General features: G+C 54.7%; 6 protein-coding genes across 6 annotated transcripts; 4 read left to right on the top strand and 2 right to left on the bottom strand.

Annotated features, from left to right (window-relative positions):
• Window positions 1–1,016: 1,016 nt before the first annotated feature.
• On the bottom strand, window positions 1,017–2,118 carry ASPVEDRAFT_80633 (isopenicillin N synthase family dioxygenase; the record flags this gene model as incomplete). The annotated part of the gene is made up of 4 exons (XM_040816902.1): window positions 1,017–1,410; window positions 1,442–1,692; window positions 1,740–1,883; window positions 1,957–2,118. 4 exons carry the CDS (start codon window positions 2,116–2,118, stop codon window positions 1,017–1,019), a joined length of 951 nt encoding a protein of 316 aa, XP_040664770.1.
• A 390-nt stretch (window positions 2,119–2,508) lies between these two features.
• Window positions 2,509–3,902, top strand: ASPVEDRAFT_25846 (uncharacterized protein; the record flags this gene model as incomplete). Its single annotated transcript, XM_040809825.1, has 4 exons — window positions 2,509–2,617; window positions 2,665–3,494; window positions 3,548–3,733; window positions 3,765–3,902. The coding sequence occupies 4 exons, from the start codon at window positions 2,509–2,511 to the stop codon at window positions 3,900–3,902; spliced, it is 1,263 nt and encodes a 420-aa protein (XP_040664771.1).
• A 267-nt stretch (window positions 3,903–4,169) lies between these two features.
• On the top strand, window positions 4,170–5,797 carry ASPVEDRAFT_80635 (cytochrome P450; the record flags this gene model as incomplete). The annotated part of the gene is made up of 3 exons (XM_040816903.1): window positions 4,170–4,577; window positions 4,626–5,289; window positions 5,367–5,797. 3 exons carry the CDS (start codon window positions 4,170–4,172, stop codon window positions 5,795–5,797), a joined length of 1,503 nt encoding a protein of 500 aa, XP_040664772.1.
• ASPVEDRAFT_495831 (uncharacterized protein) lies at window positions 5,359–6,512 on the bottom strand. Its single transcript, XM_040814186.1, has 2 exons — window positions 6,361–6,512; window positions 5,359–6,309 (listed from the first exon to the last, which is right to left on the bottom strand). The coding sequence occupies exons 1-2, from the start codon at window positions 6,412–6,414 to the stop codon at window positions 5,821–5,823; spliced, it is 543 nt and encodes a 180-aa protein (XP_040664773.1). The 5' UTR covers window positions 6,415–6,512; the 3' UTR covers window positions 5,359–5,820.
• A 395-nt stretch (window positions 6,513–6,907) lies between these two features.
• Window positions 6,908–19,502, top strand: ASPVEDRAFT_162657 (uncharacterized protein). Its single transcript, XM_040808605.1, has 8 exons — window positions 6,908–7,703; window positions 7,754–8,071; window positions 8,119–8,445; window positions 8,491–10,680; window positions 10,734–11,304; window positions 11,349–11,572; window positions 11,624–16,459; window positions 16,505–19,502. The coding sequence occupies exons 1-8, from the start codon at window positions 7,070–7,072 to the stop codon at window positions 19,429–19,431; spliced, it is 12,027 nt and encodes a 4,008-aa protein (XP_040664774.1). The 5' UTR covers window positions 6,908–7,069; the 3' UTR covers window positions 19,432–19,502.
• A 1,535-nt stretch (window positions 19,503–21,037) lies between these two features.
• ASPVEDRAFT_496368 (uncharacterized protein) lies at window positions 21,038–22,617 on the top strand. The gene is made up of 3 exons (XM_040814191.1): window positions 21,038–21,210; window positions 21,277–21,359; window positions 21,638–22,617. The coding sequence occupies exons 1-3, from the start codon at window positions 21,167–21,169 to the stop codon at window positions 22,150–22,152; spliced, it is 642 nt and encodes a 213-aa protein (XP_040664775.1). The 5' UTR covers window positions 21,038–21,166; the 3' UTR covers window positions 22,153–22,617.
• The last annotated feature ends 1,822 nt before the right edge of the window (window positions 22,618–24,439 follow it).

Here is a 24,439-nt window from a genome sequence, read left to right on the forward strand (position 1 = left end):
TTCTATCGGCACTGCAACTGGCCGCATGAGATTGTCGATCCAGCCGTCCATGGTGTCTCCCTCTGTAGACTTTCCCACTGAACCATCCCAGATCTCCCAATTTGCATTAGGTATCGCGTCTGAATCTGGCTGTGGGTGTGGTATTGAAGGAGGTATTGAGTCGGGTTTCGTATTGTTTTTGTCATTGCGCTTCGTCAGGGTCTCCCCCTTTACAGTGGAGGTATTCGGCGGCACCCAGAAGAACTGCCTAGTCTTCACGGGCTCAGAAGGCTTCTTTGCCGTATTCGTGTCTCGTCTCTGGTTCTGATTGCGGAGGTTTGTCCCTGAGAGTTTAACTGCCATGACCCTATGCAGTATAAGTAGGGAACTTACGTCGATTCCGCTGCGACAGACGGTTCTGCACGCGGCGTCTCTGGTTCAAGTCTTCCAGATGCTGCCACTCGTCTGGGCCTGGCGAGAAGTCCTTTACTGGGCTGGCTGTCATTGTATAGCCTATACTAGTACAACCTTGTGATTACCGACAGGCTGGACAGACTTGGCTTCAGGATCGGCCGTAGATAACTTGGCAGCTGGAGCCAAGTCTCAGCTGGACTGGGGCGAGTTATAGCTGTTGTCTACGTAGTCTAGACAGCGGCCATAGCCATAGCCACTCCGGTAGCTAGCAACGTAAGTAGTAATTGGTAACTAGCAACTCCAGCTAGGGCAGCGTGGGGCCAGCGTACTCTGTCTGTCTCATTTTCGGGGCTGTTGTTAGCTATGTTTAGTTAGCTTCTATACCGGATACTCTGCTTGAAGCGAGAGTAAGCAGACACTAATGTACGGGCGAAAAGGCAGCAGCTAATCATCGTACAGGGGCTGAGAACGATGCAACATCATCACGTTCTTTTGGAAGTAAGCATTATTGAATCGACACGGGCCGTGTATCTTCAGCTGGCAGTAGCGTATCTATCCGGCTTCCTTCAGCTTGCATCTTGGCTCACGATCCCCCTCACCAATAAATTGAGAAGCCTGTGGATCTAATAAGTCTGCAGCAGACGCAATTGGTTAAACTGCCACGCCGTTATCTCGTCCTTGTACTTGGCTTCCTCGCCCGGCCGCAGCAGCGCCGTCAAGGTCCGCACCGTCTCGTCGCGACTCGGCTTGCCAAAATAAGCAATCGAATAACGACTGTCCACCAAGCCACTATCACCATCACTCTCCACATCGAGGCTTCCCCGCGGCAGCGTCACCCGGTGGTTCGCCGAGCGCAGCCGGTCATTCGTCCAGCGCTGCAGACAGTCGCCCACATTGACAATGATGTCGGCGCAGTCCGCCGGCTCCACAGCGAGATAGCGCCCCGGCTCCGCCTGGTCCTCGACCTCCAGCCCGCCAACAGAGTCCTGGAAGAGCAGGGTGATTGTGCCAAAATCGCTGTGCGAGGAGATGCGCATGTTGCCGGGACCTGAGCTCGTCAGGTTTAACGGCTGGGTAGTGGTTCAGGCGCAGCTCGCTGCTGTTGCGTGCGCAGAGGGGCGTGAAGCTGGACTCGGGGAGGTGCATGGATCGCGCGATGGCGACGAGCAGCTGCTGGTGCAGGGCGTCGCAGCGCTGGTAGAAGTCTGACATGAACTCGCGGAAGCCGGGGAGCGCGTGCTCGTCGGTCCAGATGTTGGGATACAGCTCGTCGTCGTCGGGGCCCATGTCGAAGGATTCCTGGTCGGTTAGCTCCGTTTCAACATCGATTGTACGTGTTGTTGTACCTTCAGATCCAGCACAGCCTTGTTCTGGCGAATCACCGACAGCTTCTCCTGGCCAATGCAGCTCCATCCGCGATGTGGATTTGGCTGCGCCGGGTGGGCGGCCTTTCGCTTGTGCTCCAGGGGCAGGGCGAAGAAGCGCTGGGTCTGGAAGCGATCCAATCGCAGTCATCAGCTTCGTAACGAGCTTCGGCCCCCAATGTTGGATTCCTGCACTTACCCACGAGAAGAGCTCTTCAATTACCGGCCGGGCGATGGGGTGGTTGGTGATCTTTGCGAAGCCCAACTGCGACAGTGCTGTGTAGAGCTGTCGGTCGGCAGCCTGCTGGATCTCGCGGTCGCTGCTCGCCAGCTCTGCGTAGTTTAATCGTTGAAGCTCCATTGCAGCTCTAGACCCGCGGGGCTGCGGCGACTGCAAGAGGATTCAGTTAAACCCGACTTGCATATCAATGATTGAATCCGATCGGATCAGATCAGACCAGCAGAACAGTAAACAGCAGAAGGACTCCGAGCCCAAACAGGAAGTGTGACAGAGTCAGCCAGAAAAGAGCCAAGAGAATCCACGCGAGCTAAAGGCGATGAAGCATTGGACAAGCCGGCAGATCGCTGGATGGTCAGATTTATCGCCCCATTAGTCCAGTCAATGTGTTTCTTTGTCACATCTGCCCCGCTGCTGCCTGGCGACTCTCTCCTCTTTCGTCTAGTGCCGTTGACTCTGGTTGAGTGTTGATGCCCTCTCCTCTCCTTCTCCCAAGCTGGACGAAGCATCGAAATGGTCGTCGTTCTAGAGAGAGTGAACATGGTCGTGGCCGCCAGCATTGGGCTGGTGGCTGAATCCATCAACCGCCACAAACAGAATGCCCAAGCCCAGCAGCCTCAGAGTATGCAGTTCCGCTCCATAGCAAGCACAGAGCTAATCATCAAAAAGATAGCGATGACAATCCCGAAGACGACCAGTGGGCGCTGGACGAAATCCAAGACGACGTCTCGCGCATCTCCGATAGCGACGACGACAACGACAACGACGACAAAAAGAAGAAAATCCGCAACCCAGCCCATCTGGCCGACGACTTCCTCAAAAGATACCCGCCGCCTGCTCCAGAAACTACGTCAAGCCACCTCCCACTCCCCGTCATCATTCCCCAGCGGCGCCCCGGCGTGCGTGTGCGTGGCTTCGTGAGAGCCTACGCACCGGACCTGGAGCGCTGCGGAATCGACCAGGACACCTTTATGGATTTCCTGGTGACCTTCACGCGCGCCAGTCGGGCGCCGCAGTGGATGGGCGCGTTTAACCTAACGGCCGCGGCGGCGTTTGCCTTGCCGGGGCATGCGATGGGCGCCGGGGTGGGATTCGCTATCCAGGTTGTTAATGCGATTGCGATGGAGATGAGAGGGCGTGTGCAGGCCAACGCCTTCCTCCAGAAACTGAACGAGGGCTTCTTCCAGCCCCGCGGGCTCTACTGCCTCGTTCTCTCGTTCGATAATACCCACGAACAGGCCATGACTGAGGAGGCGCTTGCTGAGAAAATCGCGAGCTCGGATCCCAAGGCTAAGTCGGGTGTCCGCAAGTACACGGACAAGTTGCGCACGAACAGCGGGACGACAGGCCCCTCTGAGTTCCCTGAGTCGGCGCCGTTGGTATTCCCCGTGCTGGACTGGATGAAGGAGAATCCTGAGCAGGCTGAGAAGCAGGGGAGGTATCTCAAGTTCCGCAAATTTGTGGCGGATTACTATGACCGCCGCGCGCAAGTTGAATACGTGAGTAACCTGTCTGTATATGTAAATGGCTCCCTGCTGATGATATACTGTAGGCTGCGAGGAACCCGACGAGTCCTTTGGCAGCAGCGCCGCAGCGTGGATTCACGTCCAAGTTTGCGGATCCAAACGATGCCACCAACAAGTCGCCCATCTCGCTGGCTACGGGGGGTGCTGTGCCCTACAATGCCCAGTGGCGTGGAGAGACTCGCAATCCGAGGCGTCAGCGCAAGATTGCTGATGTAAGTTTCCCTTTACTTGATTATTCAATAGCTAACACTCCGGCAGAAAGTACTATACATGATTATCGTCAATATGCCGACAAACGACGACATGAACCGCGCAGAGAGTCTCATGGCCACAGAGTCCGAGGCAGACTTGGTCCCTGACAATACTGAAAGGAGTGATTGAATGCTTCATCTGACAGGATGTAGTGAATAGCCTGACCAACTGGACTGTGATTAAATAAGTTACTCTATAGGGAAATAGATCATTATATTAATTCAGTAACTGTCAGACGTATGCGTATGCAGGGGCCATATGCAGTCAGACAGTCTGCACTCCACATTCGTGTAAGCTGACATCCTCAACACCGCAGTCAAGGAAGCTTTGACTTTCCCAAATATACTACTGATCCAATTCCTGGCTCACAATCACCATCATCGTCGGGCTATCACCATGCTACGCTGGATCCTATACGCATTCCTCCTCGCCATAACAGCCCGCAAAGCAGCAGCAGCCCTCGCGGCCTACCGTTTCCGTAGGACCCATGGCCTTCATCTCGCACGCTCTGTCCCCCAGACAGAAAAGATAATCGGCCTGTCTCTGTTTCGGCGCATGCAGCAGAGCTCGCAGGCCGGCGTCTCGCTGCAGCGCCACTACGAGGGCACCAGGGAGGATGGCCCGACCATCTCAGCTGTTGTGATGGGCACGTCGTTCATCTCGACTTCGGACCCGGACAATATCAAGGCTGTACTTGCGACGCAGTTTCGGGACTTTAATCTGGGTGCAAGGAATGAGGCCTTTGAGCCGTTTCTGGGACATGGCATTTTTACTGCGGATGGGGTGGATTGGGAGAGATCGAGGGTATCTCTTTTCTGTCTCTCTTGTTATATTTGATGACTGACCAGATAGAACCTCATCCGTCCTAGTCTCAGCAAAGCCCAGATATCTGAGCTACCTATCATCGAGCAGCACGTCCAGAACCTCCTCAGCCGTATCCCAGACGATGGCTCGACCATCGACCTGCAGCCGCTCTTCTTCAACTTCACCCTCGACAGCGCGACGCATTCTCTCCTGGGCCAGCCCGTCGGATTCCAACTCAGCCCGCCAGGCTCCGACGCTGAGAAGTTCTCTCGCGCCTTCGACGACGCCCAGGCCCACCTCCAGGTCCGTGCAAAGCTAGGCCCTTTCCTCCGATTCGTCAAGAACAAGGCTTTTGATGCAGACTGCCGTCTCGTGCATTCCTCTGTTGATGGATACGTGACAGACGCCCTGCTCCAGCGACCAACAGCTGGATCGGAAAATGTAAATGAAAAGGAGAGAAAGCGGTATGACCTCCTTAGCGAACTCGTCAACACCATCGCGGACGGCGTGCAGATCCGCAACGAGCTGCTGAATGTCCTCCTCGCCGCGAGAGACACCACCGCTAGTCTTCTAAGCCATACCTTCTTCGAGCTCTCGCGCCATCCAGCCGCCTGGACGAACCTCCACCGCGAGGTCGCGAGGCTGGATGGCCAGCTCCCGACGTATACTCAGCTCCGCGAGATGAAGTATGTCCGGGCTGTGCTGAACGAGGGTGCGTATTACCTACCTATTCAATCCATGTAACCCCAATTCTCAGTTTATTTGGTGATAGCTAATTGCTAAATCCAGCACTCCGTCTATACCCCCCCGTCCCGACAAACATCCGCTGCGCAACACGACACACCTCCCTCCCCCGCGGCGGTGGCCCTGACGGGTCCCAGCCTGTGTTCGTTGCAAAGGGCTCGATTGTGCATTACTCGATCTGGACGATGCACCGGTCCGCAGCCATCTATGGGTCCGACGCGGAGCAGTTCCGGCCGGAGAGGTGGCTGGACGAGAAGACACCTCTGAGGCCGGGATGGGGATACCTGCCGTTCAGTGGGGGGCCGAGGATCTGTCTTGGGCAGCAGAAGGCGCTGACGGAGGCGGCGTATGTTGTTGTGAGGATGGTGCAGAGGTTTGGGGGTGGGTTGGAGAGTAGGGATGGCAGGCCTTGGAGAGAGCATATGGGGTTGGTTTTGAGTAGTTATTATGGTGTGCAGGTTGGTTTTAGATTATAGATAGCTATAAGTTTATGAATCTACTACTGCTCCTGACATTGCCAGTCATACACCATACGAACCTGTACCCGCTGCTCGCCCTTGGTAACAGTTCCCCTTCTCGTATGATATCTCTGTCCATCAATCTCCTCAAACCCCCAGACCTGATGGTTAGTCCATTCAGTCCCAGTAACAAGAACCTCAATCACCTCCTCCCCATCCGCCTTTACATCCGCATCACCAGCCAAGAAGCCATCATCCAAACTACTCCTCTCCGCCCACCGGCTGCGCATACTCAAACTACCAAACAGCAGATGATCCGGCTGCTCTGTAGCCTCCCAGTCCAAGACCCGTACATCCGACACCGTCCGGCCGAGCGTGGACTGCGTAGACTCAATCTTGGTGACTCCGGTGCCGTCCTCGGATTGGGTTATGGTGAGTGTAACGGGGGCGTAGGCGATGGCGCTTCGGACGAGCCAGGATACGCCTTGTAGCTCTAGTGCTGGCGAGGGGTCATCGGAGTGGGTGAAGTTCTAGAAAATCGGGATTAGGCGTGGAATTAGGGTATGGATATAAAGACCTACGAGAGTCCAGGTGCCGGTTAGGTTGTGGATGGTGGTTTCTTCTGGGGCTGCCATTTTTTTTTAGTACTGCAGTGCAATTGCAGTGTTAGACTTGTGAATTTCTGAGATATTTTGTAAAGAACTAAGGGGGGGTAGGGTGCCGGATAATTCTGGGTACTGATGCTGATACTGATACTAGGTATGCCTTTCTTCGCCCCCAGATTAGTGAGGGTTGTGAGATCTGACTGCATGACTATTGAAATGACTACAATTAGTCAAAGATAATGTTCCTGTATAGTTCGTTCAGCCGTACGGTGGAGAGCCGAGTGTTAGGGCTGACGTTGCACTTCCTAATCGGGTAATACTCAAGTGTCAGATACCGATCAGGGCATGTACAGGACATGTACACCCAGCAGTCCAGTAAGCTACTCGATACGGACAGCTTCAGATGGATCATCCCGTCTTGCAGCTGGCCCGCAGCTGGAACTATGGTTCAGTGGGCTGGATATCATTTGTACTTCAGCTGCACGTCCCCGGTAGATTTGGACAACGTGGAAGAATACCTGCTTTGTGTCAGTGAAAATTCTTGCGTCTCCATGCCCAGTACTTCTCTTTTGTGATACCCATCAGTTGGACTGTTCCTTGCTGCAGACTATCTCCCCTATTGCATACCTATATCCTTCACTTCATATCAAGCAACGGAACTCTCCACACCACCATATAGATCACCATGGCTAATAACCACCCCCAAGAGCCAATCGCCATCATCGGCAGTGGCTGTCGATTCCCAGGTGAGGCCACCTCCCCCTCAAAACTATGGGATCTGCTCCGGACACCACGCGATGTCCTGTGCAAGATTGATCGCTTCAGTGCCGACGGCTTCTACAACGCCGACGGCCACCACCACGGCTCCAGCAATGTCCTGCACTCCTACCAGCTCACCCAAGACACACGCGCCTTCGACGCACAGTTCTTCAACATCCCCGCCTCCGAAGCCGAGTCCATGGACCCGCAGCAGCGCTTCCTCATGGAAGTGGTGTACGAGGCCCTGGAGTCCGGCGCCATGACGATCGAGGACCTCGCCGGCTCTCCGACGGCTGTCTATGTCGGCGTGATGTGCAATGATTATGCGCATATCACTTATGCGGATCTAGAGTCTGTCCCGAAGAATGCTGCTACGGGGTCCGCGCTGAGTATTCTCTCGAACCGCATCTCTTACTTCTTTAACTGGACGGGTCCGTCAATGACGATTGATACGGCTTGCTCGAGTAGTTTGGTTGCCCTGCATCATGCTGTGCAGACTCTGCGCGAGGGCTCGTCCAAGGTTGCTGTGGCGGCTGGCACGAATCTGATCTTCACTCCAAGTATGTTTTTTTCATAAATGATTAAGACATGGTTGCTAACAGCTGGATAGCAAACTACATCGCAGAGAGCAACGTCAACATGCTCTCGCCAACAGGACGATCTCGCATGTGGGACGCCAACGCCGACGGCTACGCTCGCGGCGAGGGTGTTGCAGCCGTCGTACTCAAGAAGCTGAGCCAGGCGATTTCAGACGGCGATCACATTGAGAGTGTAATCCGGGAGACTGGCCTGAACCAGGACGGGCGAACGACCGGTATCACCATGCCCAGCAGCACGGCGCAGGCGGCGCTCATCCGCTCGACGTATGCGCGGGCTGGCCTTGATCTAACGAAAGAGTCTGACAGGCCACAGTTTTTTGAAGCTCACGGTTTGTTCTTTTATCTAGTTCTTGGATTGCATATCTGACAAATGCAGGAACTGGGACTAAGGCTGGTGATCCTGAGGAGGCCAGGGCCATCTACAATGCGTACTTCGGGAGTGAAGACACCAAGGACTCTGACTCGCTGTATGTCGGGTCAATAAAGACTATTATCGGACACACGGAGGGCACGGCTGGTCTCGCTGGTCTGCTCAAGGCGTCGCTGGCGGTGCAGAACAGGACGCTGCCTCCTAACATGCACTTCGAGAGCCTGAATCCTGATATCCAGCCGTATTATGGCAAGCTCCAGATCCTGACCAGCCCGAAACCTTGGCCTGCTCTTGCCCGAGGCGTTCCTCGGCGTGTCAGTGTTAATAGTTTTGGTATGTCACCGTAATATGTATGATACTGTGTTCTAACGGTGATAGGGTTCGGTGGTGCCAATGCACACGCAATTGTGGAAAGCTACACGCCGTCGAATACGAATATCGTCGAACCCAACCCCAGAAGCGAGACTGCAGTCCCATTCACGTTCTCCGGGTACTCCGAAAAGGCCGTGATGGCCCAATTGACGAGTTTCCTGGAATATCTCGAGAACAGCCCCAAGCCACGACTGCGAGATAGCGCATGGACTCTATCCCGGCGATCGGCATTTGCAATCCGCACAACGGTCTCCGGCAGTAGCAGCGTCGAGAGACTGCGAGAGAAACTGCAAGCCAAGATCGATAGCAAAAAAGACGGCAAGGCCCTTGGGATCCGGGCCTCAGCGAAGAACGCGAAGATCCTCGGTGTCTTCACTGGGCAGGGCGCCCAGTGGCCGAAGATGGGGCTGGGACTTGTCAAGACCTCGCCCATTGCCAGAAGGATCTTTGCTCAGCTGGAGAACTCGCTGGCTGAGCTTTCCACCGAGGACAGACCGTCGTGGTCGCTGGTGCAGGAGCTGGAAAGGGAGGCGGATGAGTCTCGCGTTATGGAGGGCGAGTTCTCCCAGGTCCTGTGCACAGCTGTCCAGGTGATGTTGGTCGACCTTCTATCCTACTCTGGGGTAAAATTTGATGCTGTCGTCGGCCACTCGAGTGGTGAGATCGGTGCTGCGTATGCTGCTGGCTATCTCAGCGCCAGGGATGCAATCCGGGTTGCATATTATCGGGGGAAGTTTGGCAGACTGGCTCGCGGACGAGACGGAGTTTCAGGAGGAATGCTCGCTGCTGGGACTGACATTGCCGATGCAAAGGAACTGTGCGAGTTAGAGGCCTTCGAGGGCCGTCTCCAGGTCGCTGCCAGCAATTCGTCGTCCAGTGTCACTCTGTCTGGTGATGCAGAGGCCGTCCGTGAGGCACAGTTTATATTGGAAGACGAGAAGAAGTTTGCGCGTCTGCTCAAGGTTGATACCGCGTATCATTCGTACCACATGCAGCCATGTGCCGAGCCCTATGTTGATGCCATGAAGGGGGCTGGCGTTCAGGCCCTGAACCCCCAGTGCGAGACTCGCTGGTTCTCGTCCGTCCTGGAGGGCGAGGAAGTCGGCCCTGAGATGGCTGACTCTCTGGCAAACACCTACTGGCGTGACAATCTGCTGCAGCCTGTCATGTTCTCGCAGGCGCTGGAACAAGCCATCTCCAGCACGCCTGATATCGGTCTTGTGCTGGAGGTTGGACCGCATGCTGCACTGAAAGGTCCTGCGTCGCTGACCATCAACGACAAGCTCGGCCGCGAGATCCCATACAGCGGCGTCTTAAGCCGCAATGCAGACGATGTCGAGTCATTCTCCGATGGAATCGGCACCGTCTGGGCCAGTATGCCCCGTCCGGTGGTCGACTTCTCACGAGTCGATGCCCTACTATCTGCTGGCCCCGAAGACCTGCCACAGCTCTGCGAGAGCGTCCCCAGATACTCGTGGGACCATTCCAGGAAGTACTGGATGGAGTCGAGATCATCTGCTGCGCTCCGTCTGCGCCCTGCTGCACACCATGAACTGCTTGGTGTGCGCGCCGACAGCCTTGACCGCGAGTACCGATGGCGCAACTTCATCAAGCCCAGCCAGCTATCGTGGACTCGCGGACACCAGGTGCAATCGCAGCTGATCTTCCCGGGAGCGGGATTCTCTATTATGGCCCTCGAGGCCGCCAAAGTCCTCGCTCCGGCCGAGGAGATTGCAATGGTCGAGCTGATGGACGTGCAGGTCCTGCGGGCCATGGCCTTCCAGGACGAGAACGCCTCGGTGGAGGTTGTCTGCTCGCTGATGAATGTCGTCGAGGACTCTGACCAGTCCTCTATCACAGCAGACTTTGCCTGTGACATCTGTCTGTCCAAGGAGTCTGGGTTCGTCATGGCTTCTTGTGCAACTGTTCGTCTCCAGCTGGGAGAGCCCTCCCCTCAGGCCCTCCCTGAACGAAACGCCTGCACGGTGCGCATGAACGATGTCGATATCGACCATTTCTACAGCACCCTCTGGGGGCTGGGTTATAACTATACCGATATGTTCCGCTCGATTACCTCGTTGCAGCGCACAACCGATGCTGCACAGGGCATTATCCACACTGAGCTGCCCCCAGATTACACCACCTCCCTGACATTCCACCCCTCGACTCTCGACGTCGCTTTCCAGGGTATCTTCGGTAAGGGCCAGCTATAAACCGAGTCTAGTTGTCTTCCTGCTAATCGAGTATAGGAGCCATGGGCGCACCCGGAGACGGCCGGCTCTGGACCGTCCTCGTCCCAACACGCATCAAGAGAATCACAATAAACCCCAGCGTCTGCGCCCAGAACGCGGGTCTGGGCGTTGACATGCCCTTCGATGCCAATGTGTCCGTGTCCCCCGTCGACGGCGTCGCAGGGGACGTCGATATCTTCGACTCCACAGGAATCAACAAGATAGTCCAAGTCGAGGGTCTGCAGGTCTCCCCGCTGGCACCTGTAACGTCCAGCGACGACCGCGAGGTCTTCTCCGACACGATCTGGAACTACCAGGATCCTGACGCGGCTCGCGGCGTTGCGGAGTGGACGCTGACGGACGAGGAGTGGGAGCATGCACGGTATGTGGAGCGGGCGTGCTTCTTCTATCTGAAGCAGCTGCAGGAGACTATCACGGCGGAGGAGAGAGAGCGCTGTGACTGGCATCCGAGGAAGATGCTGGACTGGGCGACGGAGGTTGTGGGTGTTGTGTCGCGAGGGGAGCATCCCATTATTCGGAGGGAGTGGATGAACGATACATGGGAGATGCTGAAGGGGCCGTTGGATGAGTATGTTCCCTTCCTTTTATACAAGATATATGCTGATGATTCAGACTTACTGCCAAGTATGAGGACTTTGAGAGCCTCACTCATGTGGGAAAGAACCTCATTCCGTTCGTCAGGGGCGAGTTCTCCCTCCTCGAGCTGGTGCGTGATGGAGGCCTGCTCGAACACATCTATAGGAATACGTACGCTTTTTCTGAGTATAACAGCTATCTCGGCAATCTGGTGAAGCAGCTCTCGCACCGATTCCCACGCATGGATATCTTTGAAATTGGTTTGTCTAGTACCCTGGAGTGAGTACTCTGGTTAGGGCTAATATTCGCAGGTGCTGGAACTGGGAGTACCACGGAGGCAGTCTTAAGCAAGATTGGGGATCAGTACTCCTCCTACACGTATACCGACATCTCGGCCGGTTTCTTCCTCAAGGCACAGGACATGTTCAAGGAGCACACGGGCAAGATGGTCTACAAGACTTACGATGCTGAAAAGGCGCCCAACCAGCAGGGGTATACCGAACGCACCTACGACCTGGTCATCGCATCCAACGTGCTACACGCCACGCACTCGTTGGAAACCACCCTGGCCAATGCACGAAAGCTCCTCAAGCCCGGTGGCTACTTGGTCATGCTGGAAGTCACCGACGTGCAGCCTCTCCGGCCGACATTCTTCTTTGGGTGTCTGCCTGGATGGTGGGTGGGTGAGAACGACGGCCGTCCTCATCACCCTCTGGTCACCAAGGAGCGCTGGGGTGAGCTCTTCAGTGCGACTGGCTTCTCGGGGCTCGATACCTCAACGCCGTCGCATGATGTCTTCATGGCCCCTTTCTCGGTCATGCTGACCCAGGCTGTTGACAAGCAGATGAGCCTGATCCGCCAGCCGTTGCAGGAAGACAGCAAGATCAAGATCGACAACCTCTTGATCCTGGGAGGCGTGGGATTCACCACTTACGCATTGATTGAGAGCGTCAAGGACCAGCTGGAGCCATTCGTCAACGAGATCACAATCGTTGATACCGTCGAGGCTCTGCAAGAATCACACTTCCATCCGCGCCAGATGCTGCTGAGCCTGGTCGAGCTCGACGCGCCAGTATTCTCGCCTTTAACGCCCGAGAGATTCGCAGGATTACAGATGCTTACAGAGAAATGCCGGAACGTCCTGTGGGTCGTGCAGGGCGCTTCAGGCGAGCAGCCCTACGCCAACATGATGAACGGCGTGGCGCGCTGTCTGGTTGGTGAACAGCCCGATATGCGCTTCCAGTTCCTTGACTTTGACGTTGCCGACACCCTCGACGCGGATCTCATCGTCCGGACTCTGCTGCGTCTGCAGGTCTCAGATGCCTGGCATACCCTCATCGAACCGTATCGGCCAGTTTGGACTCTCGAGCGTGAAGTCCGCATCATTCAGGGACAACCCCGGATCCCCAGATATCGTCCCAGCGAGCGCCGTAACCTGCAGTACAACTCATGGCGCCGGACCATTCGAGAAGCCGTGGATCCTACCGGAAGGCCTGTTATTCTCACTCATGCAAACTCGCTGTTCGATTTGGAGGAGAATACAGCACCGAAGGCGGTTGAAGCAGGTCAGTTGGCCATCAACGTGTCTCGGTCGTCGACCAAGGCCGTTGAGATTGAAGGTGTTGGGCACCTGTACATTGTAACTGGAGATATATCTCAGTCAGGACAGCGAGTCCTCGCTTTCTCTCATCAAAATGGCTCCCAAGTCCAGATCCCCAAAGACTGGGTCGCCAACATCGCAATACCGGCCTCTGAAGAGCATGCTCTAATCCAGACAGCTGCAGATGTGTGCTTGGGCACGTCGATTCTCAACCGTACGCCTGAAAATGGCTGCATCTTAGTCCATGAAGCCAGTGAAGGACTGACTCGGACTCTGCTTGCCCTAACGTCCACAGAGCCCAGCCGGGTCGTCTTCACCACGACCAACCGTGTAAAGCTTGACTCCGGCTTGCCCTTCTCGTTCATTCACCCATCCAGCCCGGAGACTTCCATCGCTCGTCGCGTTCCAGCGGATGTTGCAGCCTTCGTGGATGCATCTTTGGGAGGAGCAAAGGGACAGACCCTTGGAGCCCGTCTTGCTCGGCATATCTCCTCCACTCAGGGCAGGATCATCTCTGTTGATGGATTCTATAGTCCTGCTTCCCAGCAATGGGGTACTGTTGCGAAGGACAGCCTGTCAGCTCTTCTGCAGAAGACAACAGACGTGTTTGCGCGCGTTGACCACGAAGACTCTCCCAAGGAGCTCTCTCTGGATGAAGTGATTGGCGCCTCCTCAGCACGAAAGGAGATTGAGGTCGTGAACTGGAAGAGCCAGGACAAGGCCCAAGTGAAGCTCTCGCCCGTCCAGGATGAGGTCACCTTCAGAGGAGACCGCACATATCTATTAGTCGGCCTTACAGGAGAACTGGGCAGGTCATTGTGCCGCTGGATGGTACAGCGTGGTGCACGCCATCTCGTTCTCACCAGTCGCAAGCCGGACGTCGAGCAGGCATGGTTTGATCTCATGGCCTCGTACGGCGCTGAAGTCCATGTCATGGCGATGGATGCCACCGACCGCAAGTCTACATACAACGTCGTACAAAGGATACGGAAGACTCTACCCCCTGTTGCAGGCGTTGGAAATGGAGCCATGATCCTCAATGACGGCCTCTTCAACGTCATCTCGCACAAGGACTTCGACCAGACTCTGCGCCCAAAAGTGGATGGCACGATCTATCTCAACGAGCTCTTCAATGCCCCGGACTTGGACTTCTTCATCGTCTTCTCGTCTCTGGCCTACGTGACTGGGAACTTCGGCCAGACCAGCTACGCCGCTGCCAACGGATTCATGGCGAGTCTGGTCGAGGGCCGCCAGAAGCGCGGCCTGGTGGGCAGTGTGATGAACCTTGCTGGTATATTTGGTCTGGGATACATCACTCGTACGGACCGCACGATCCTGGAGCGTCTTGGGAGACTGGGGTATGCCAATATCTCCGAATATGACTTCCACCAGTTCTTTGCCGAGGCTGTGCTGGCTGGCATTCCTGGTTCTGGACGCTGCCTTGAGGTCTCGTCGGCTCTTCGTCCTATTGACCCTGAGAAAGAGCCAAACCCCCCTGCCTGGCTGGATATGCCGCGTCTATCTCATTACCGCCAGGCTAGGGCTGCAACCGCTGAGGGAGGTGACTCCAAGACCATGTCGGTGCGGTCTCAGTTGAAGGAGCAGACGACCATGGAGGATGTTCAGAAGGTTCTCACCAGTAAGTCACATAATTCTATTCTGTCCGAAGCGATACTGACTCTATTAGATGGCTTGATATCAACCTTATACAAGCAGCTTGGTCTCGATCCTAACGACGATTCTATCTCCCCCGACACCAGCCTTGTCGAGCTTGGTATCGACTCACTCGTGGCTGTCGATATGCGCGTGTGGTTTACCAAGGAACTCGACCTTGACATGCCGGTTCTGAAACTGCTCGGTGGTGCCACAGTTGCCGCCATGGTCGAGGATACCATGGAGCGCATGTCCCCAGACCTGATCCCCAAGGTTGCGAAGAAGGATGTTTCACCAGCCGATGCCGGTGCGACTGCCGAGATTCCCACGGTTGAAGTTTCTACAGCAGATGGCGAAGGTGAGGGCGAGCAAGAGAACAGCGCAGAGTTGGATGAAACTTCTTCCTCCAACGACGAGCCCAGCTCAACTGAGCAGCCCTCGTCTTCCGAGGCCACTCCGCCTCCAAGTTCCATTGCTTCAGAGTCAGACGACCTGGTCAAAGTCGAGAAGCCTGCCTCGGTGGCCTCCATTGACTCGCCCAAGTATGTGCGAAAGGTTAAGATGGGATATGGCTCTGTCCAGTTCTTCTTCCTCGTGAAACACCTCGACGATCCAACGGTTCTCAACATGCAATTCCGCCTCCCACTCCAAGGAAGGATCAAGATCCCTGATTTGAAATATGCTGTGAAACAGCTTGGCCAGAGACATGAAGCCTTGCGGACGGCCTTCTTCGTGGACACCGAGAACGACGATGAGCCCACCCAGGGCGTTTTGGAGATATCGCCTCTGCAGCTGGAAACCGTGCAGGTTGCAGATACTGACGAAGCCCGGCGAGTATGCGAGGACGTTGGTAATTACGTGTTTGATATTGAGTCTGGCGAGACCATCCGCATCCTGCTGCTGACCATGAGCCCTACCTCACACTGGTTGGTGCTCGCCTTCCACCACATCAGCATCGACGGCTTCAGCTTCAACGTCTTGCTGGACGAGATCAATGCTTTGTACCAGGGCCAGCGTCTCCCAGCAGTGACAACCCAGTTCACCGACGTCATGGCAAAACAGCGTGAAGAGCTGCAGACTGGAGGCAGACGTTCCGAGTTAGAGTACTGGCGACGAGCCCTAGGCCGGATCCCCGATCCCATACCCCTGTTCCCCGTCGCAAAGGTCAGCTCTCGACTGCCAGTGACGAGATATCACTTCGAGGAGGCTCCCATGGCTTCAATAGACGCCGCCACTGCAGAACAAATCCGCAAGCAGTGCCGAACCCTCAAGGCAACCCGGTTCCACTTCTTCATGACCGTCCTGCGCGTCTTCCTCTTCGCTTTCTTGGACACGGACGAGCTCTGCATCGGCTTTGCAGATGCCAGTCGTGCGGACCCCAGCGTGTCCCGGACCATCGGGTACCTGGTGAACATGCTCTCCCTCAAATTTGAAAGAAAACCCACACAGACCTTTGCGCAGAAGGTCGAGGAGGCTCGCACGCAGTCGTATGCGGCCCTTGCGAACTCGACCGTGCCCTTCAATGCACTCCTGGAGAAGCTCGAAGCACCGCGCTCGGCGGCGTATACGCCCGTTTTCCAGGTCTTTATGGACTATCTCCAGCATAAGTTCACGGCCCCCAAGGGTCTTGGGGTTGTGGAGGACGAGGTCTATGCCCATCTGACGCACAATTTCTTCGACCTTGCTGTGGATATCAACGATGTGTCTGCGAGCGAGATCCTTGTTCGGTTCCGGATGCAGCAGTATCTCTACTCTCAGGAGAGCGTTGCTCTTCTATTGAAGAGTTATGTGCAGCTCGTGAAGCTGTGTGCCTATATGGAACCGAACAAGCCTGTTGGCGAGCCTGCTCTCTATGATTCCCTTGATATTGACCGCGCTGTTTCCGTTGGACAGGGTAAGTTTCCATTACTCTAATGTTATACATGTACTGACTCTCCAGGGCCTGCTGTTGATTCCAAGTGGCCGTCCACCCCCATCCAGCGCATCTTGGATGTGGCCAAAGCGAACCCAGAAGTTACTGCTCTTGTTGACGGAGAAGGAGCAGACTTAAGCTATACAGGAATGGTTGATCGTGCTCGTTCAATTGCTTCCTCTCTCCTCGAAGCAGGAGTAGTCGCCGGTAACATCGTGGGCGTATATCAGGAGCCCACAGCCGACTCCATCTCCTCTCTTCTGGCAATCTGGTTGATTGGGGCTATTTACCTACCACTTGACAGACGCGTGCCTTGCTCACGCCTGTCTCGCCTTGTTAACGACAGCCAACCTTCTGCTATTCTTTGCCACGAACAGACTGCCTCCGATGTCCCTCGGCTAGAGGCTGCTCCCCAGACTGCCATCGTAGCTGTCCCTGCCAGTGGGATAAAGAATGAAACGGCGCTTCCCTCCATTTCTGGCAACGGAAACGAGACCAGTATCATTCTCTACACCAGCGGGTCAACCGGTGTCCCCAAAGGCCTCCCTATCCGACATATCAGTCTTGTGAACCAGGTCGAGGCTATGACAGCCACCTTTGGCGTTGGAGCCGAGAGGGTCCTGCAGCAGAGTGCGCCCAGCTTCGATGTCTCCATGCAGCAGATCCTCATGGCTCTTTGCAACGGGGGAACTCTCTACGTGGTTCCAGGAGAAATACGTCTCGATCCCCTCGCAATCACCAGGCTCGTCCAGTCTGAAAGGATCACTTGGGTTCATGCAACTCCCTCCGAGTACACGCAGTGGCTCCGTCACGGATCGAACCACCTCAGCGCCGCGAAGGATCTGAAGTTCGCCTTTTCTTCCGGTGAAGCTCTCTCCAACGCACTGGTCAGGGACTTTGGATTGCTCCGCAGGCCGGATGTCAAGCTGGTCAATGTGTACGGTCCTGCTGAAGCTGGTGTCATTACCGGTACTGAAATCGATCCCACCGCTGCGCCTGCGTTTTTGGATGCTGGAGCCCCTGCTGTCCCTCTTGGATATCCACTGGCGAACATGGCAGTCTACGTCGTTGACCGCAACCTCCGACCTGTCCCTGTCGGAGTCAGTGGGGAGATTGTTGTTGCCGGCGCTGGCAACATCGCAGGCTATCTCAACCGCTCTGAGCTGACTGCAAAAGCCTTCCTCCCTGACGCCATCACGCCTGCCAACCACTATCCCGGCCAGCTGGCCACTCTCTATCGAACCGGTGATCTTGGGCGTTACAGCGCCGGCGGACATCTGCACTACGAAGGCCGCATGGCAGGCGACACCCAGATCAAGCTCAACGGCATCCGCATCGACCTGAAAGACGTAGAAGCCTCAATCATTGAAACCGCGGGTGGCGAGATCGTGAACGCCATCGTCACCGACCACCACAATCCAGACTTCCTGGTCGCGCATGTCGAGCTCAAGGCCGACTTCCCTGAGGCCGATGGCAAGGAATTCTTGACCTACATCCAGCAGCGTCTCCCATTGCCCAAGTACATGTGCCCTGCTATGTTTATCCCCCTCGACAACATGCCTCTCAGCTCCCACGGCAAGCTGGATCGCCGGGCAATTGCTGAACGTCCTTTGCCTACTGTCGACGGTGATGCTCAACAGAGCGATGCGGATCTCAGCGAGACCGAGTTGGCCCTGAGAGAACTCTGGGCTGGCTGTCTTCCGGAGGACGTCATCAAAGTGACCAGTATCACCGCTACCACCGACTTCTTTCATCTAGGCGGCAACTCGTACCTGCTCGTGCGCCTGCAGCGGCTCATCCGGGACCGATTCAACGTATCTGTCCCAGTTATGACGCTCTACGACGCCAGCACATTGATTTCCATGGCTCTCAAGATCAAGAACAGCGAGTCTCTCGCCGTGATCGACTGGGATGCTGAAACCGTGCCGCAGAACGTTGCGTCTGGATCATCCTCCTCCTCCTCTGCACCCCGCAAGACGTCTGATCTCACTGTCGTCCTAACCGGAGCCACCGGCTACCTAGGGTCCCGCATCATGAAAGCCCTCGTTGCAGATAAGCAGGTCTCCAAGATCCACTGCGTCGCTATCCGGGGTCACTCTGCTGAGACACCGCGCGAGATTCTGATGCAGAACAGCTCCGACAAACTCGTCCTGCACGGCGGTTACCTCGATGAACCATTCCTCGGATTATCCGAGGCTGAATTCAAGTCCATCGGCCGCGAAGCAGATATTGTGATTCACAGCGGCGCTAACCGTTCGTTCTGGGACCACTACGACAAACTGCGCGGCCCTAACGTCGAGTCAACCAAGACTCTAGCGAATCTGGCATTGCAAAATAATGCTCCGCTGCACTTCATCTCTAGCGGCGGAGTGCATCTTCTTCGCTCGAGTGGCAGTACCAATGAGACAGAGACAGAGTATAGCACGGCGGAGTCGCTGGCCTCGTCGCCCCCTCCCACCGATGGCTCCAACGGCTACATCGCATCGAAATGGGCATCGGAGGTATATCTGGAAAACTTCAGCAAGGCAACAAACCTACCTGTGCATGTCCATCGTCTCACCCCAGCAGCAGAGGTAACGCCCGAAGCACCACTCGAGCTCCTCGAGGAGATGTCCGCGCTCGCAGAGAAGCTGCAAGCCCTCCCAAGTCCCAGTGGGTGGACGGGGACGTTTGATCTGACGCCTGCCGATGCATTGGGTGCTGATATTTCCGGTGCTGTGCTTGCTGGGCAGAATGAGGTGCGGCTGCAATTCATTCACCATCCAGCCCAGGTGAAGATGACTATGGAGCATGTGGCCAAGTATCTCGATATGCTTCCTGCGGCGGCGGACTTCCAGCGTTTGCCGCCATTGCAGTGGGCTGGGAGGGCGAAGAGAGAGGGGCTGAGTTGGCATTTCTCGAGTACGGATTTTATTACGATGGGTGGTGTTAGTGGGTTGGAGTTGAGAAGATAAATGTTTAGATCTTGTTGTGGTGTTGGTTCATTCTTCATGTCTATAATGTATATATATTTGCGAGTAATTGGCAATCCGTTTCGTTTCTTTTATTCTTCTACTAGTCTATTGACTCTTGCTTGTAGGTAAAATGGATACTGTAGCTCATCGTTTAGTACTGCTGCACAACCAGTTCTTTATATATAAACAACGCCAATGCAATGCTATTCCAACAACCCCAAGTTTCGTGTCAATACTATAGAAACCAATGGAACCAAATAGAATCTTACAATAATTAATACATAATACAAATATATTGATGCGTGTATACATATTTCCGTAGAAAGCCAAGCTACCCTTGCAAACAGAAGCGATGAACGTCATACGTTGCATGCTTGGGATTCTTCAGGACAGCCAGCTGTCCTCTCTGCAGTCTAAGTCTGGGAGGCCAGAGAGAAACCCCGATCGCCCCGGCAAGAGCTTCCCTACTCGTGGTCCCGTAGGGAGGGATGGTGTGATGCTGACGACGACAAGGGCGGGGGTAGTCAGAGAGCTAACTAATTATGGTGTATGGTCGAGTGCTCCAGCTATGCTATGTCATGTCGTGCTGAGCCGGACCCAGAACCCGTCTGAATGCGTCGGATTGTTTTACATACAGTGAAGGGGGGAGGGGATGGAGGGATCATGTTGCGCTGCTTGCCTGGCTCGAGTTACGCGAGGTCGGCAAGGACCTCAGATCGAAGATTCTGGATACGACCCAGGGCCAGTCGATGGTTTCGTTGAGCAGTTGCCTGATATTTCCTGTTTTGGGTATTTAGAAATTTACTGTTACTGGCTGCTGATACTACTCGGAGGTCTTCCCGTCCGTTTGCTGGAGGATGCACTCGATGGAGGGATGGATGAAATCATCGTGATCTCATCCGAGAGACGCTGTCTGACTCCTGGGGTTGAGGGTTCGATGTGATATAATATGCTTTGCTGACAAGCCCCTTGCTGTTGTCAAGTCAACAAGCGTTTGCGGAGAATGTACAAGGCCGGGTATATGACAAGCTCCTTATGGCGCTAGCACTGGAATTGGCACTGGTTGCCTGAGGAGCAGAGGCCGGAGCCAGAGACAGAACTGACCATGGTTGTGGTGCTGGGCCGGTGGCTGGTGGCGAATTCCTCGAGGATCGACGGTCCTGCATTCTGACATGGCTGTTATGAGCTGTCCGACCTGCCACTCGTTGCATGGGAGATGGAGAAATGCATGGACCCGACCGGCAGAATCAAACGGGCCATTGCATTGCAGCGATATCTGAATTGTCTCTTGCAACCTGACGCACCCCGTCCTGATTCCTGAGTAACTTGAGTAACAAGGTGGCCAAGGGCATGCGGGGAGTTGCCGAAAACGGAGTCGAGAAAAAGCAACGAAGATGGACGGAGACTGAGGGGAGAGGGATTCGCATCGCAAGCCGCAATCTGATTCATCAATCTGGGGTAGAGACCCTCTGGACATTCTCAAATCTCAAGTATTCCGTGCTCCATCCAGATCGCGAGGGGAGAAGTGGAATGAACCTAAAAATTCGATAAATTGATAAATGATAACGCATCACGGGGCCAAAATCCGGGGAATATCTTCACCCAATTCCATCGCAACCCCAACCAAGCCTTTGCCTCGACGAAGATCGTGCGGGGTAAGCGAGCACGCTGTTGATGCTGTGATCTGTTCGATCAATAGTCAGTCTGTCGCAGGCCGGAAGCAGTTCCCTCAAGAATGAATGCTGCAGTCCCTTGGGGTTTACGCTCCGAACGGGCCAAGTAAGCACTCTATAGCACAGTGTAGCAATTCCAGCCAACACCACCTGACCGACCCCTCGGTTCCAGCATTCAAGGGACTCGTGTCCTGACGATCGAGACCAAGATCAACGGCAAATCAGCCACTGTCATTGATCAAAGCGCCCGAGGAGGTTGGTCTGTGAAGACATCCATCAGTGGGCTAGCGATATTGGTGGTGTGGTGTTCAACGCCAGGTGGCATCACACGATGTTGTCCCTCCTGGATACCACCACCTCCTCCGTGAATGGGTGCTTATGCAATCTGCACCATTCCAAGAACGAAATCTTTGTCTTGGAGGGCGGCAGGGGGTTACTCTGAGACGCAAGTTGGACTGCGCTGCTGCAGGCATAAACCTTACGGCCACACAACGAAGCGGTCAAGGTGGCACTAACGCATCGGATTTCTACAGGGCATTCTCACCGCCAACTCGGTCTTCCAACTGGCCATCTCCAGGCCTTGGGCATGAAAGTATGCACCTCTCATGCGGTCCGGATAGTAAACCCCAGCCCCAGCCCGCTCGGGGACTGCAGACTGCAGACTCAGACTGCAACAACAATAGCAGCAGCAGCAGCAGCAGCCGCAGCACCAGTAGTCAGCGCAACCGGCAATTCGAGGATTTGTTTGCCGCTGACGATTCCAGCGAGCATGCCATGGCAGCGTAAGATTGGGGAATATTGCGCAGTTGAGCGATCCATGGATCGTTCGTCTTTCCATCCAAAACACGGCCTGGGCGAGATCATCCAGACCACCCCGGACGATTCGAGACGTGGCTGCAATGCGAACGCGAGTCTCTGGCGTCATTTGCCCCTAATTGGCCTGCAGCCTGAGGCCCACTACAGCGCCTGTGCTGCATGCCCAGAACGGAATAGCGCCCCGCTGACGCTGCCGATTCCTAAATTTGTTACTGCTTGTTGCTTTCCTTAGAAACTTGTTCCGCGATCCGGCCGAGGCAGACGCTGGATCTTTGCGTCAGGCACCGAGGATTGGAAATAATGCATGCAGAGTCCAGCATCCGGTTTCACTAAGTGGAGTTCGTCAAGTCGCCTGCTTTTGAAAAAAAAATACGGACAATAACCAAGCGATAAAAGGTGTTTGGACTTGATTGATGGAGACCTCCTTGGACCTGCAGCAGCTTTACGTTAGTGGAATCCTGGGGACAACGCTGTCTTGTACCCAGGCTGAGATCCCTGTCAGGAGCTGATAACAGCTTTATGCTCTTTGTGCCATCGTATCAGATGCATTATCGGTTTTTAAAGAACCGCTATCGCAATGGTAGGAAGAACGAGTAAAGGCTATGTTATCAATTTGAAGTCAGACGCTGCATGGACCTGAAACTGTCCTGTTATCAATTGACAAGCATCTCCGCATCTGTCAATAATCCAGGGTCGATCGCCATCTCTTCAGGAGAAGCAGTCGTCACGACTGTCATGCTCTGAAACACTGCGTGCACTGGCAGTCTGTTTGCAAATAGTAATTGCTTGTCAATGCTGGCGAAGAACTGGTCTAGGCAACAATGCATTCTTGCCTCCTCCTGAACCACAGCCCGTAGTCCAGAACAACCGAGTCATTTCTAGGAGGAGGATCCAGAAACCGTGGCTTCCGCCAGGTGATGACGATGGTGAAATTCTTCCGCGTTCCATACAAATAAATCGGCGATTACTCATTCAGGGGGTGTGGAGCAGGGCCCGGAAGCAGACATAGCGCCTTGCCGACGGCCAATTGAAACGAGCTCGTGGGTGGGGGAAGTCTGGAGATCACACGTATTGCAGGCCCGGGTTGGTAATGTTACGGCCTTTTACAACAAGGACCCAGCGCTAAGCCTCTTTGCGCCGTCTTTGATGGGAAAGACCGTAAATGACGGTCCTGGTCCCCTCCCCAACCCGCCCAACTCTAAGCAGCGCCGCCGTTCTTCCTTCTGCTTCTTCGCCCCCCTCAGCTCATCAGCCTATCACCCCCCCCAGACTCCAACAAGTCCGAGTACCTCCTTATCCATCCCGTTATCCCTATCGCTCTTCCCCTTCGACCTACACCTCTCCATCCAACTCTTCCTTCTTCTTTCCGTCCTCTCCTCCATCCCACCTTCTCTCTCCCATCTCACCTTCACCTCACCGACTTGTTCGTCCTCGCCCCTGCACCTTCCCTGCGACTCCACCTCCATTTGCCGTCGCCTCCGACCTCTGCCGCTTTCCCGTCCTATCCGTATCATCATCAGCTTGCTCCAGAACATCAAGAGTACTCTTTCAACGCCGAAATCTAGACCAGACTCCTATTCTGCTCTATATATCGTGTGTACTGCTGGCTGAGCTCCATCCTACCTATTGAATTCCGCCAAAACGTTTCTTGTTTACTCGAATACTCGAACGCCTTCCGTGACTCATACTCCACGAGCTTTTGGGACCCACGCCCTGCCAACCTTCCTCCCAAAGCCGAGCTACATTTCGTGAGCCTGCAGAACAAGTGTTGGGACGTTGATTATTCAGAAGTCGAGTTCGCTGAGTTGTCCATCTGGCCCTGTCCACTACCTGGGCCGGCTGCTGGTATTTGGTTCTTCATTTCCGCCCTTCCCGGCTTCGAAACGAAGACCCTTTGCCAGTCGTCTAGAGCCTCAGCTTAACATCAATAGCATCTGCCTAGTGTAGTGCTGTTTTCGACTTTGGAAGCAATCTATGACTGCTTCCATTTTCTGACTCACGACCATCCCAACCTTCAACCTGGAGTTCGAAGGCCATTTATAACGAGACGTGCTTTTTTGTTCCTTTTTATACAACTTATATCTTGTGGTTACGATATTACGCAGCGCTTTTTGTTCCATCTCATCTCAACCAACCCCGTGCTCTTCCCACGGTAAATCGACTCTCCGTCCCGGACACTCTTTCGTCGAATTCCTTATTCTTATATCGGACTCCCACTGTCATCACTGGAACGATATACCAATGAAATTATAACGGTCTCTACAATTTCCTTGCGTCATTCAACCCTCCCTGGGTATTTTCCAATCCGCGCTTTGCGCTGTCTCGTCTTATCGACTGCTTTTCTTGTCCATTGAATCTTCCTCACTCTTACATATTTATACGACACTTTGATAAACAAAACCAAATTCGGTGTTTTCTTTTCGATAACCTCCCCTCTACCAATCCGTTTTCCTTTTGGTTTCTCGGCGGTGAAATCTTCGGAACTGCAGGCCGACTCTTTACATTTGATCAGCCTATTA

Source organism: Aspergillus versicolor, assembly GCF_001890125.1.
Source record: "Aspergillus versicolor CBS 583.65 unplaced genomic scaffold ASPVEscaffold_2, whole genome shotgun sequence".
NCBI classification, from domain to species: Eukaryota; Fungi; Ascomycota; class Eurotiomycetes; order Eurotiales; family Aspergillaceae; genus Aspergillus; species Aspergillus versicolor.

Bases quoted from the DNA above. Each gene is read 5' to 3' on its own strand.
- ASPVEDRAFT_495831 (XM_040814186.1), bottom strand. From the start codon at position 6,414: ATGGCAGCCCCAGAAGAAACCACCATCCACAACCTAACCGGCACCTGG. The intron at 6,310-6,360 runs GTAGGTCTTTAT...CCGATTTTCTAG, and splicing joins TAACCGGCACCTGGACTCTC to AACTTCACCCACTCCGATGA.
- ASPVEDRAFT_496368 (XM_040814191.1), top strand. From the start codon at position 21,167: ATGAATGCTGCAGTCCCTTGGGGTTTACGCTCCGAACGGGCCAA. The intron at 21,211-21,276 runs GTAAGCACTCTA...CCTCGGTTCCAG, and splicing joins TTACGCTCCGAACGGGCCAA to CATTCAAGGGACTCGTGTCC. The intron at 21,360-21,637 runs GTTGGTCTGTGA...GGATTTCTACAG, and splicing joins TGATCAAAGCGCCCGAGGAG to GGCATTCTCACCGCCAACTC.
- ASPVEDRAFT_162657 (XM_040808605.1), top strand. From the start codon at position 7,070: ATGGCTAATAACCACCCCCAAGAGCCAATCGCCATCATCGGCAGTGGC. The intron at 11,305-11,348 runs GTATGTTCCCTT...CTGATGATTCAG, and splicing joins CTGAAGGGGCCGTTGGATGA to ACTTACTGCCAAGTATGAGG. The intron at 16,460-16,504 runs GTAAGTTTCCAT...CTGACTCTCCAG, and splicing joins CGCTGTTTCCGTTGGACAGG to GGCCTGCTGTTGATTCCAAG.